This window comes from Scleropages formosus, chromosome 4, assembly GCF_900964775.1.
Source record: "Scleropages formosus chromosome 4, fSclFor1.1, whole genome shotgun sequence".
NCBI classification, from domain to species: domain Eukaryota; kingdom Metazoa; phylum Chordata; class Actinopteri; order Osteoglossiformes; family Osteoglossidae; genus Scleropages; species Scleropages formosus.
Window position 1 is genome coordinate 11,434,487 of NC_041809.1, and position 14,035 is coordinate 11,448,521.

At 42.4% G+C, this 14,035-nt stretch overlaps 1 protein-coding gene across 3 annotated transcripts in view; it reads right to left on the reverse strand.

The window, feature by feature from the left end:
- The window catches only part of LOC114909055 (pleckstrin homology domain-containing family A member 1-like), a 29,533-nt gene that overhangs the window by 13,840 nt on the left and 1,658 nt on the right, over positions 1-14,035 (reverse strand). For all 3 annotated transcript variants that reach the window (XM_029250799.1, XM_018749252.2, XM_018749251.2), the window contains exon 2: positions 1,460-1,673. In XM_029250799.1, coding sequence (XP_029106632.1) covers positions 1,460-1,600 — 141 coding nt within the window. In that variant the 5' untranslated portion in view covers positions 1,601-1,673. The remainder of the gene's footprint in view (positions 1-1,459; positions 1,674-14,035) is intronic.

Genomic DNA, 14,035 nt, shown 5'->3' on the forward strand with positions numbered 1-14,035 from the left:
AAGCTTGTTCACAGGTAAAACAAGAGACCCTCCAGGGTCTTTCAATGATGGCTACAAGTGCAGAACGCCAGTGATGTCATACTGCCTTGGGTAAATAGTGTTCCCAGATCCTCAGCCTACAGCAAACTTCAACAAGGCCTTGAAAAGAGATGCAAACTTGTCTGGGACACCAGTTTACCCAGGAAAGCCAACGTCACACAAACAAGGAGTAACTGGCAGGTGGAACGTGAAGATGCTGATTCATTACCACTTGAGCAAAACCACAGTGACCACAGAGGACTCACAGCATCCTTCAACCCACCTCCCCACCCAGACCCTAATGACAATTCATCTCATTCAAGTGCCACGACTGGGAGGAAGGCATGAGCGGATATCGATACAGTGCCCCGAAATACCGAACACAAAACACTAATCATCAACTCCACACCTGTGACCACCAGGGAAGTGTCAGAATCAGGAGCCCATCCCCACCAAACACATGCTTTTCAGGTAATTGAAATGCATTGATTTGGTCTTCTCGGCTGCTGCCAGACACCTGGTAGAACACCTTCCTATGGAGCACAGACACACTTGTGTGTAGTATAACCTTTATAACCGGAGGGCACATGTTAAAACCGGTGCCTTATGGGAAACAATGTACTCAGAGTATATCATACAAATTATCATACATGATGTGTACAGTAAAGAAAAGTAATTTAATTGATAAGTTAACCTTTCATTCAAATCAAAACCTGCACACACAGTACTGGTGCCACACAGCTCATTGGCTGTACGAGAGGACCTGGGTTCGAATCCGGCTCATTTTGTAGGGAGTTTTCATATTTCCATTGCATTTACATGACTGTACACTCGTGTACATGTTTCTTTCATGCAGATGCTCTGGTTTCCTCCCACTGTCCAAGACGCGTTTCACGTGAACTGGTTCTGTTCAGTTGCCCATACTATGTGTACGCATGTGCTCTCTTTCAGAAAAGGGTGCACTGTAGTGACTTTAATATATATAGTTTCAGCTAAATACTAGTCACTCGGGAGGAAACTATGCTAAATGAATAAATGTACAAGTACAACCAGATACCATCAACAAATGGGAGGTCTTCCAAAGTGCAAGCAACATGTTTCGTTTTATTTTGAAGCAATTGTGTTATTATTACTACATTCATACAACTGCATAACTCTTGCATTGCTCCAACAGACAATGAGATACAGATGCAGACAAATGATTCACAAAGTACAGTCACTTAGTCCAATACCACCATTTTTGCAAGAATATTGCACTAATGGCTGCATATAGAATTTATGGGGAATATCCCCCCCCCCCCCAAACACATTAAAAATTTATGGAGCAGATATGAGATCGGGAGCAATGTGGGTCCAAAAGAGACTTTTCTAGAATGTACTATTAATTACTGAAAACTAGTATTATTTTTCATCAGTTAAAGTGTGTGAGGTGTGTTCCTACCTGTGGGTTGTCCATATACCACACCAGGCTGCCCTCCTGCGTGTCCAGGATGAAGTAGCGGCGCAGGAACTTGCCGCTGTTCTCATTCTCCTCGATGTCCAGGAAGCCACAGATGCGGTTCTGCCGGTCCACGTAGGGCATCTTCCGAAGTCTTGTGTCTTCTACTGCGGCCCGGCGGATGCAGCACAAGGCAGGTGGTCAGGGAGGGGGAGGCCTGGAGGAGCCCAGAAGACGGTGAGCGATGAGTGGGTGAGCGATCGGCTCTGTGGGCCTCGTGTGCGGCGACGCCTGCCCTTCTGTGACTCGTGGAACGCGAGTTTCAGTGCACACTCCCCTCTGCTCTCTTCTCCTCCCTCCAACCCCTTCCCCCACCTCATTCCACTATCCTTCCTCACTTGCCCCCCCCCCCCCCCTTCCCAGTCACATCTGGCAAACAAGGACAAGAGGCTCCAATCCTGAGATCTGCAACTTATGCAAATGACAGAAGCAGGTCGTTCGAATCTTAACGGAAAAGGACAGGAATCGTCTTCAACGCTTTTAACCTCAGCAGACGTTCATCTATCGAACCCCCCCCCATTTAACCTTATCTGCAATTTTTTTTGTGCTATGCCACGCTTCTGAAATGACAAGCAATCTGGTCTGAACATCAGATCTGCTGCTGCACCCTCACGATCTGACAAATACGACTATTAACCACGATCCTCCGTGGTGGCGGCGACTCCTCCCGTATGAAGGGGGGTGAAGTCCCTCGAGAGCAGCGTGATGTCCATTGTGAGCAACGGCAAGCAGCGGAGCTGCGAGCCAGGGTTCGGGGATTTTCCCAGCTCTGCCGTGCCATCTCTCCCCTCACGGCTGGCTGCACCCGCCAGCGTATGTCACGCACAGCTCCGAGGGGGGGTGTTTCACTAATGCTGGAGAGGAGAAGCGTCCTCAGCAATCCCAGATGGGCCCCAGAGAATACATCGCAGCCCTTGCCTGGGTCACTCTCTTGCACGCCAAACCCCCCCCCAACAAACAATCGTTCATTAATGGACTTATCATGCAAAACAAGTACCAGGTGCCCTATGAGGCCTAACACACTGACAGAGGCACGGTGTGAAACCACAGTGGTGCACTCTAACACGATGAGCCCAGCACCCATTAAAGAAATAAAAGTGGGCCCTGCAGAAGACCAGGGTGCAAACATCTAAATGAATAAATCTAAATTTAATCAAGAAGTTTGATCCTGTACTATTTTTATTACTACAAGTCAATATTTGCTGAAACTTCTGACCAAAGTGACTTATGAGAGATGATCGGCTTTACAATTACTTTACTACATATTCAGCAGGAAATCCTCTCTATCCTTTCCAGACATCTTCTTAATCTGAGATCTCTGTTCAAAGTGATGCACAATGTAAGTAAACTTTGTAATATACCCATTTATACAACAAGGTATTTACATTCATTTTGGGGTAAGTACCCTGGAGCAGGAATTTGAACCCAGGGCATTCAATTGGAAAGTGGTGGCTCTAACCACTAGATGACCAGCTAGTAAGAAGATCTTATATTAATTGCTGTGCTTTCCCAATGTTATGGGGTCGTTGCTTACCTAATACGGCAAAATATGGAACCGCCTTCAACTTCCATTCCAGATGCATAAATAGGCAAATTATGTTAAGTAGCTTATTACAGTACAAATTATTGCAAGTCACTTTGGACAAAGGTGTCAGCTATATAAAGGCTGCTAGAAATAAATAACAATAAAAATGATTTTATATATATAAAACAAAGTATTAATAAGTCAACATCTGCACAATCAAAGTATAGTAGCCTAAAGGTCCAATAGTTTTCAATGCTGGGAACCATCTATACTGGTCAGACACTGGGGGCAGGATGTGGGTAAGAGAGCCAAGCAGGCTACATGGTTAATGATCAGCTGCCAGCGCACAATACAGGACAGGGGACGGAACCATGGACGGGGGAAGAACGGACTCTTTGCAGACACGGGGCAGCGGATCTCAGCAGGCCAAAACAGCACTGTGAGCGCAGAGGGGGAGATGCAGCCAGCTGGACGAGTGGGAGTCCGCAAAGGAACAGAGGAACATTATTCTTATTAACCACAGAGCCGGGCTGAAAGGTCGAACCCCGGAAAAGGTCAGCACACGGGTCCGATTCTGCAGCTGACTCACTGCCCGGCTGCCAACAAACCACCGATTCTCCAGGAAAACAGCCACTCTCGCTCCAGTGTGAGAGTGCTTTTGTCCACCACTAGCACCATGCCTGTAAAATGCCATAAATAAGGGGCGCATGGGGGTGGTGGGGGGGGCACAGGGCTCCAAAGGCTCGTTCTGGACAATGAAGACCACGGATAACAGCAACATTATCGCCATTGCAACTGGAGGCAGACCAATTTATAGCTCATGAGCAAAAGCGTAAAAGCTCGCCGTTTCAGAAACACGCCACTGTATCGTCTGCAGTACGGGGTGGGGGGGTTATGGGCGTTGTATTAAAGGACAATTCATCTTAACTGATGAATCTTATTCATTTCCCGCAGCCTCTCTGGTTTAAACTGAATATTTGGAAAATTAGGCCTTTGTTTCACTCTGCAGTGCTACATGGTTCATGGCACCAGTTCAGATGGCAGAATGGGGTTGGGGGGGTCAGAAGATGCGTTCTTGGCCCTTTGTTACGAAGTTCTGCAGCCCTGAAGGATGATCAAGGAAAAGGAGAAAAGTGAAAAGCTGTCACATCAAACAGTTATGGTGAACAGCCTCTTCCAAAGAGGGGAACTGCCATTGTACCCGTGAGTGCGCTCCTCTTAAATATGAAATTATGGACGCAAGTAAAGTGTTGTATACATTTTTGTAAAAACACATAGGGTGATGAATAAATAATGGTATGCTAGACCATCAGCGGACCTGCTCCCTGATACTGCAGGATGTGATCACATGGAACACCCCAGCAATACTGCTAGTCCTCCACTTGTGACCCCGAGCTCTTCCCAAGATCTCTTGTGAGTGAACTCCAATGCCTGGAGCTTGTCTACTCTAGAAGGATCTCAAAACATCTCTTTTGGACTCGCTTCTTTCCAGATCTCCGAACTACTCCGTAAACTTGCACATCATTGCCCGTCTACCAAAAAAGCTACGGTACCAATTCCACGTCAAGGTAAAACAGGCTGGTTTCAACAGCGACGTCAGATAGACAGACAACTTTGAGAATCGTACGTATGCGTCTACATCTCTTCATCTGTTGGAGAAACACACTTTTGCTTTCTGTGAGCTGTAAATGAAGAAATGGAAATATACATATACAATATATGGGGTTTCATACCAACTCAGGTCCAAATGCCTCCTCCTGCTGTAAACCCCTAGACCAAGGTACTAACCCCAAATTAATATAGTAAAAATACCCAGCTGTATAAGAGGTAAATAATTGTAAGATGCTTACTAAGTCACTTCGGAGAAAAGCATTAGCTAATATATATATATATATATATGTATGTATGTATGTATGTATGTATGTGTGAATAAAAACTAAATTAAAAAAATATAAATAAAATAAAGTATTTGTGAGTTCCACCCCCAAAAGAAACTCCTACAGGGATGTAGAGCATGAGAAGCTCTGGAACAGTTTGCCAGGTGCTGTCCTATATCAGGCCCCTTTCTGTCTCATAGTTACGCCAAGGAAGTTAAGCATAAAGCATCAATAAATAAAACCGAGGCCATTTCAATATTTCACGGGCCCCTCCGAACATGCACAGTAATAGTGTTACTTTGTGAGTGCATTCTAGGGAAATGTGACACGACTAAAAAGGGTCAGTCTTTGGCCATCTTCTGAGCAAACTGTGGCCGTTCCGACCTGGACTGGGTGGATCGGGGCACGATAGGGGGGATGGCGGTGGGGGGGGGGGGGGGACACGGGCAACAGACCGTCTCACACCACAACTATCCCGAAACAAGAAGGAAGCTTTTGGCTGTCCGGTATACTTGTCGGAAGCACAGATAAGACCCATCCGAGTCACACCACAGCTATGAGAACTATGTCTTTAATTCTGTTCAGATGGCGGTGAACAACAAAAAATGAATGTAAGCCGTAGCACAAATAACCACAATTTGGTTTCCTTGTAAAACTATCTTTTCTCTGTGATCGGCATCAGACCAAGGCTGTCTAGGTCAGATCTGAACACACATTTATCTAGATCTATGTCTAGACACACACACACACACACACACACACACAAATATTAATTCATTTAGCAGATGCTTTTCTCCAAAGCCACTTCCAAAGAACTCTGGTGTTATCAGCCCTCACACCTTATTCACTAAAGTGACTTACACTGCTAGATACACTACTTACAATGGGTTACTCATCCATATATCAGTGGAATACACTGTCACTCACACACTACGAGTGAACCTGAAACAGCATGTCTTTGGACTGTGGGAGGAAACCAGAGCACCTGGAGGAAACCCACACAGATACGGGCAGAACATGAAAACTCCACAAAGAAAGAACGGGAATCAAACCCACGTCCTCTTGCATCACCCAGGAACTGTGAGACAGCAGTGCTACTCACTGTGCTGCCCAGGGCTTGTTAGTTTGGATCACACATGCATGTATGGGATCCTTGGACACACAGACACACACAAAAAAGCTATGAAACAGTATGGAAATAAGTAGCAGGAGAGAGTCATGCTCAAGGCGTCCCACGCAGTACTTCAAACAAACTTGGGGGGAAGGGAAAAAAAAAAAAGGGGGGTCATATTTGGGCTCAAATAACACCCCCAAAACTAAATGCCTAACTGTGCAAATCTGTATTTAAAACAGTAGAACTCCAAGTGTTTGCCTAACCAGTGTCAAATATGGATTGACAACTTGTAAAAAAATAGAAGGAATAGGGCAAGAGTACAGCACAGTGAAAGGATCTGAACTCGGATGCCTTCAGCCTCTGATCGCTCCCTAACCTCCACAAACAGCAGTAAGTTCTCCACCTGTGGCTGCTCCATGCTCTCTCTCTGCAGACATCCAGAATCAAAAGTTGGTAGGTTCTCAGTTTTGTCTGCAATACAGTGGAATAAAGTCCCTCTGTCCCTCAGAACTGCTTAATCCCTTTAAACATTCAAATGGGGTCTTAAGATGCATTACCTGTCACAATCACCTTTGCATTTACTATCAGTTCCAGAGGCTGCTGCTGGTGTAATGTGTGCCGGCAAAAACAGTGCTCCTGGACACGCTGCCTATGCTTCAGCAATAAAGTGTTTGCGCCTAAATCTGTCTGCTGCAAAATTTATTTAATCTAAGTTGTGGGTGGCTTTAGGGAACAGTGCTGAAAAATTAATGAAAGAAAATGTAAGTCGCCAAGAAAATTGTGTAAATACAAAGTCTGTGACGTGTTTTGAGTAAATACCACAATAGAAGCTGATGACTACAAATGAATAACTATATGTAAGATTTTTTTGCTAACAGCTGGTGATTATCCTACAGGTTTTTATTTTATTTAGCCAAAGGTTCATAGCAATGTGAAGCAAGCACATCTTAGAACTTGTCAGTAGCATCTACAGACACCCCTCTACTCAAGTAAATTTCATTTACGTAAATCCGGATTTACGTAAAAAATTCCCGGCATACACATTACTTACGGATAGCGCTTTTATTGTACGCAAAACATCTGAAATACGTTAAGTGCAAGCTGGCATAGCCAAACAAGGCAAGAAGCTGCATCTTCCAAGTTCGTGTTTTGAGCCGTGAACACATCTCTTCTTGTTAGCGTAGTGCTTTTGCGTATTTTTTTTTTTTTTTTACCCATTTCATTATTTATAACGCCTCGTGGTGAATGTGCACTTGAAGGAAGACGAGAACCGTCTTGGAAGCACACAGCAATCGATTTGAAGAAGAAAATGGAAAATAATAAGCAAGTGTGAAGGTGGACAAAGACTATCATCTATAGCACGGGAACCATGTTTAGCCAAATCGACTATAAATACAATAGCGAAGGATGCTGCACTTATAAAAGAGCACGTGAAAGGAAAAGCTAGCACGAAAACAACAATAATGAAGAAATGTCAAGCTACGATAACGGATAGAAAAATTATTAATGTTATGTTGAATGGTGGAGGAGGGGGAATTGACATACGTAACTTTTGACTTACGTAAGGGGTTAAAGAATGGTCTATTTGCGTAAGTCAAGGGGTGTCTAATTGATAGCTTAGAGTTTTATTTTGTTGCCATGTATTTTTTTTCAATCATTTATTCAATTTTTTGAATGTTTTATGTCTAATTGATTTTAGAGGAATACACAGAGGTGCAATGCTCTTACTATGATGAAATGAAAATATTGATGCTTTCAACAGATGTTAAGGAATACATACTGATCAGCAAATTAAAAAAAAAAAGTTAAAACATTATTGCAGATACTTTTGACTTACCCTTGCAATGTATTGTGGATGTTTTTATGGATGAAATTTTTATATGTTTTCTTTTACTTGCATTTACTTTAATAAAAAAAAAAGTTAAAAATAAATTAAAATGCTCAAGAGGAATGGATCGAACTGTCCACGTCAAACAAAGAGGTTCATTTTAACCTGGATCACACACCGCGCCCTTGGCTGTCTTGACAAGCCCACCATGTCTCTTCTAAGCAGAGTGTTCTAAAACAACTCCCTGGAGTCTTTCCGCTGGTGAAAGGGCTAAAGGGCTTGTGGGTTTGGACCCAAAGAGGTCACATGGTGCCGCACCCTTAATGGGTAAACTTGTAAGACCTGCAAACAGCTGCTCTGGATAAGAAGTAAACCCTTCCTTCGTATAACGGGGTCCAACAAAACGTTACATTTTATGAAAATGTTTTTTTAAACACAGAAGAACTTACTATTCAGCACAACGCAGTAGTTTTACACCTACAACAAGTGTAACCAATAACAAAATCTACCATAATAACCCTAATTCAAGTATAAGATTGCAAATTTCTACAATTAAGCTTCATAAAGGGATTAGCATGTAGCATAGTGTTTATGGCTTCTGTGTTTGAAGGTCACATGCTCAAATCCCACCTTCTGCTGCAGTTTCTGGTCAAGGTTTATACCCTAAATTATTGCAGTAAAATTACACAGCTGTGTAAATGAGTAAACCATTGTAAGTTGATTTACATAAGTTGTTTTGGAGAAGCGTCAGCCTCGTAAAAAATGCAAATAACTATTCAAATCAAATAAACGGATTTCATAACATGAACACCATTACAGTTCTATAAATAAGGCGTTTCTTCCGTAGTTTACAAGTTGGAGTCTGAAGGTGACACTGATGGTCTGAAAATAATTTACTTTCATGGTACCAGTTTCACAAATTTTTCGATAAGTTACAGAATCATAGGCATATATTATAAAACATGATATTATAATTGTCATGCCTAAAGGTACCTTATATTTTGGATTATTTTTTAAGATGACATTTTTCAGCCAGGAACTGATTGGTTTTTTTTTTTTTTTTAAACTGAAAAAATACGTTAATTCGATCCCCTCACCATGGCACTTGGGCTGATCTCTTGACTCAAATGAAGCTTCTTAGGCAAGGGATGGGTGTATTAGCTAAGCAAACAAAAGCAAAAATGCCTTTTTCTCCCTTGGAAAAGTCGGGGCCCAGCCCAGCACAAAGCCTCTGTCCGCCCCGGATCGTGAGAAGCGCCAATACGTCGCTCAGATTTCCACCCAATCTTTCATTCTACAGCCGTTAGATTCTCTGAAGATGAGGAATGTCAAGTGTACGCAAACACTAGCACTGCATTTATCTTTTATGTTGCTGGAGCTTTGAGACGCGTAGCGTGTGGGCACGATGCTCCAGTTTGTACCGAGAGGCAATGGAAAGTAAGAAGGAATGTCTGCATGCAACTCAGACACCAGCAGCTGAAATATTAATCTAATACGAATTCCCTGTTGGACGACCGTAGAGGAAAGTTTCTGGTGACTAGGCATGAGTTCGCGATAGAAGCGCGGGACACACTGCAAAGTTTGACCCGGTTCTGGCTTAGTTTAAAAACCATCAGAATGGCGAGCTGCTCCCAACAAGAGGAATGATGACTCACCTCTACTCTCCCTGCACTCTTCTCTACCGCTATTACTGCCATTATTGCTATTAATGTCATCATCGTTATCAGAATTATCATTATTTTAAGGCAGTAAATGGCATTGCTCCGGCTTACCTTTGTGAGATTACTGATTCTTATATTCCAGGACGATATCTTCGTTCATTGGATGGCGGTTACCTTAAAGAATTTGTGATCAATAAGACCTCAGTAGGAGGTCACACCTTTAGCTATAGAGCACCTAAACAGTGGAATAGTCTACCAGTTACTGTCAGGAATGCCCCATCTGTCACAGTCTTTAAATCCAGGCTTAAAACTTCCATGTTTACTCTGGCATATCAATAACCAGTGAAATTTTGTTGACTGTGCTTCCCCCTGCGATGGTGCAGTGGGTTGGACCACAGTCCTGCTCTCCAGTGGGTCTGGGGTTCGAGTCCCGCTTGGGGTGCCTTGCGATGGACTGGCGTCCCATCCTGGGTGTGTCCCCTCCCCCTCTGGCCTTACGCCCCATGTTGCCGGGTAGGCTCCGGTTCCCCGCAACCCCATATGGGACAAGCGGTTCCGAAAAAAAAATGTGTGTGCTTCCCCCTCCAGGGGTATTAACTTCTATAATCTCATTAAGTCATCATTTACTAACAATTTTTTTTCTTGTTGACTTACTGAGCATTGTTTTCCTACGACAGGACCCGAGGAGGCCAGCCGGTCATCATACCAGCCCCCTATGCTGACTGAAGGTGATTCCACCTCCTATGATGGACAAGACGCACCTACATGAACTGGAAGATCAAATTATTACTACTCATCTACAATGTTATTATCAGTTGTATAACTTAATTCTTTATAATTCTACAATGCCCAGGAGGGGTTGGTAGCCACTAGCACTTGGACCCCCAGAGGTTGATTTTTTTTTTTTCCTCCTTTGACTTTCAGTTGAGAATTTTTTGTTCCTTTCCTCTGTGGCCAGTTGACATACTTACAGCTTAAATAATTGCATGGATAATGTAGTACTCCAGTATATAGTCAACTGTCTTGTTTCTTTTTCTTATTCCTTTGTTCAATGGTCTGTGTCACTGCGTGAGAAGAACGCGCTACAAAAATAAATTGAATTTAGGTCATGTATAAATTAACATGACTGATATGTTGTATCTCATTCTTCACTAAATTCACACAGTATTCATGTTAAAATAATGTCAATATAAAAAAATAATTTACAGTAGAGCATTATATCTTCATGCTGCACTACACATTTCCAAATCTGTTTTCCTTCACCGTTTCTTTTCTGCAGCACCAGAACACCCACCTTTTTCACTTGCTAGCCATTGTAAATAATAAAAAGAAAAACACCTCAAAGAGAACCACAAACATGTTTTGTAAACAAGAGCGTTTTCACAGATAAAATGCAGTCGCTCATAGACACTCCGACGTTGACTGAGACCAAAACAATAACAAATATGAGGGCCTTGCGGCAGTGTGGCCCGCCGAAATCATTGTACAACAGATGGAGCGGTCGTCATCAGAAGTTTCGACCAAATGTCAGGACTCTAAAGAGTCAGGGTTGCCACAAATTACGTCAGAAGTTGAGAAATACTTATAGTGAGGACTACTTATACTTCCCATATATAAAGCAGGGTATTCTTACTGCAGTAATTTAGGGCAAGTACCCTCGATCAAGGATACAAGAGTTTGAATCAGAGACCCTCAGATTGCCAGGTTCTAGATCTAAGTACTACGGCACCTTGTAAATGAGAATCGCTGTCAAACATCTACTCTAAATACACAACACATAGACTAAGTGTAAGTCACCTTCTTGGTAATGTACCATGTATTCCCCTTACCATTGTTCTACCATGTTAGAAAATGGTAGCACAATAGACTAAGAATATGCCCCAGGACTCTTCCTATGTGTGAAGAGTTAAGGGGAGGTTAATTTTAGCACCTGATGCATCAGGTAATTTGTCTACAATGGGTTCGCCAGGAGGATCATCAAGGTTTGTAACAACATTTCAAGCAGCTGCAGCAAACAATGTAAACACCATTCCGACCTGTTAAATACTAGCTTGTCCATTCGGGCTTTACACATTCACCAATGCTCTGGATTATTGCATTACAAAAGGTTCAATTATCAAAATGGAAACATTTATTTTATACGTTTACCACCTTATTAAAACAATGAAAGTATTTAATATCTCATAGAAGCAATGAGACCTGCAGCAGAGGCCTATATTTGCGAACCGCCGGCGGACTGAGCAACGTTTATCAAATAATGTGGACGCAAATGAAATTCGTTGTGGCCAAAGCGCGGTCTACTGAGCAGAGATGTGCCGAAGAGCACGGAAGAATTCCTCAGCGATATTTAGAGGAGGCACGTCGAGCCAGATAACAGGAGGGATGGCTACTAAGTGTTAGCGCAAACTAAGCGACGGAGCCACCCACGGAAACAAACAAGGCTTTACAAACAATAGCTCCGAAGCTAGGAAGTTCTGCGTGCTTTAATAAGCAGACCTGTCAATGCAGAAAGAGGAAAAATACTTAGTCTTATCGGTTTCACATGGTGCAAGTTACGGCAAAGTTTCCAAGGTGTTTTTTTTTTTCTCCCCCACAGACATTTCAGGGGTGTTCCTTGCAGGGTCTTGCTAATGGTAGCCAAGAAGTGAAAACATGACTAAAACTTAAAGAGCTCTTGTGCTCCGTTTCATTCTTGTGGGTTTGACATAAATGCATTGTGACTGCAGTGCGTGCACGCGCACGCACGCACGCCGAAGCTTGAGCAGGACTCAGCAGTCAAACAAAAGGCACTAATCAAGTCACCTGTGGGTCACCAGCTCTGCTGAAGGACAAGAGCAACAGGACTTACTCTGCCCTCAAAAAAAAAAAAAAATCCTAACGGCCTATTATGGTCTTTATGAAACCGTTTTTATTCGCTCAACAAAGAGCTCCAGAGCATTTCTCTGCCGAGCCTTTGGATGATAACGTGTGTGTTGTGCAACAATCTCTTTTCCTTAGCTGCGACACCTGATCTGTTGTGTGTGACCTGGGCACTCGGAACAATTCCGCATACACACTTCTACTTTATCTGTCACAGCTTTAATGTAACGTAACCTTCTGGTATTACACACACATCCAATGACATCATATGGCCAAAGTGTAATTAAATACTTCCCTCTATTTACATTTACATTTATTCATTTAGCAGACGCTTTTGTCCAAAGCAACACAGTACATCTCAGCAAAAGCACAATTTACGCATTACATTAAGAGAAGGAGACATAGCTGCAGACATGAGTCTCAGGCAAACCTAGTTTGTTCCCTACCACTTGCTACACCAAGGTTCATCGTTCAAGCAGGTGCATAAGACACAGACAAATCCCCAATACCCACACCATTTTTTTTTTTTTTTTTTATTAAATATTATAAGATACACAAATGAGCAGAACAATACCAGAGTAATGGCTGAATTAAGGTTGTATCTGGGGATGCTTCTGGAGTTACGATGCGTGAACAGTTACACCATAGACGATCTGAAGAGATCTTGGGCAAAGTGGATATTTAAATTACCATATTACTTTATTTTGTATTAACTTTCCTAAATGACATTGGAAAAGCTTTTTAAACTGATCTGTTAATTTCAATATCAGGGTATGAGTATGTGTTGATTCAAGGTAAGTATCGAGAACTAGAGCACTACAGCAGGAGGGGAATATGAAGACTGCAAAGCTACAGCGCTACCAACTACGCTACCTTCGCGACAGCTGGTAGTGTAGTGGTTAGAACTGCTGACTTTGGACCTAGACGTTGCAGGTTCAAATCTCACCTCCAGCTGTAGTACCCTTGAGTAAGGTACTTACCATGAATTGCTCCAGCTGTTTAAATGGGAAAACAATTGTAGGTAGATTAACATAAGTTGCTTTGGAAAAAAGCATCAGCTAAATTAATAAATGTGAAAGCTGCCCTAAAATCCATTTTAAATGTATTAAAAACTGTTTTGCAACCATCTTACATTAAGCTTTAAACAGTGAGTAAAAGATGCAATGTAATAAATCTTTAAAGCAACTATACCTACTAAAGTCGCTGGTAATTATACTGGAGCAATTTAGAGTAAGTACCTTGCTTAAGGGTACAACAGATGGAGGTGGGATTTGAACCCATGACCTTTGGGTCTGAAAGCATCAGCTTTGACTGCTATGCTACTGGCATGTGGCCCTTTAGTTCAGTTCAGTTCAGTTCAAATCATAATGGTGAACAGCACTATGGGTCAATGTAGGTTAATTAAAATTGATCTGTTTCTTTCTGACTCTCTCAAATCTGGCAGAGTACCAAGCTGTTCCTGTACTTCTGCTTATAGGTTCTTTCTAACCCTTGTTTCTCTTTTATGCTTTTGTCTAATCTCGTCTTTCTTTACAATTTAAGAATATTCAGAAGTCAAACGCTGTAGTATAAAGTATTATAGTTCATAAAGTATTATAGTTTTGAAATTTACGTATTGTGTCATAAAAAGTTTGGTCGGTTGTAAATTGTCCAGA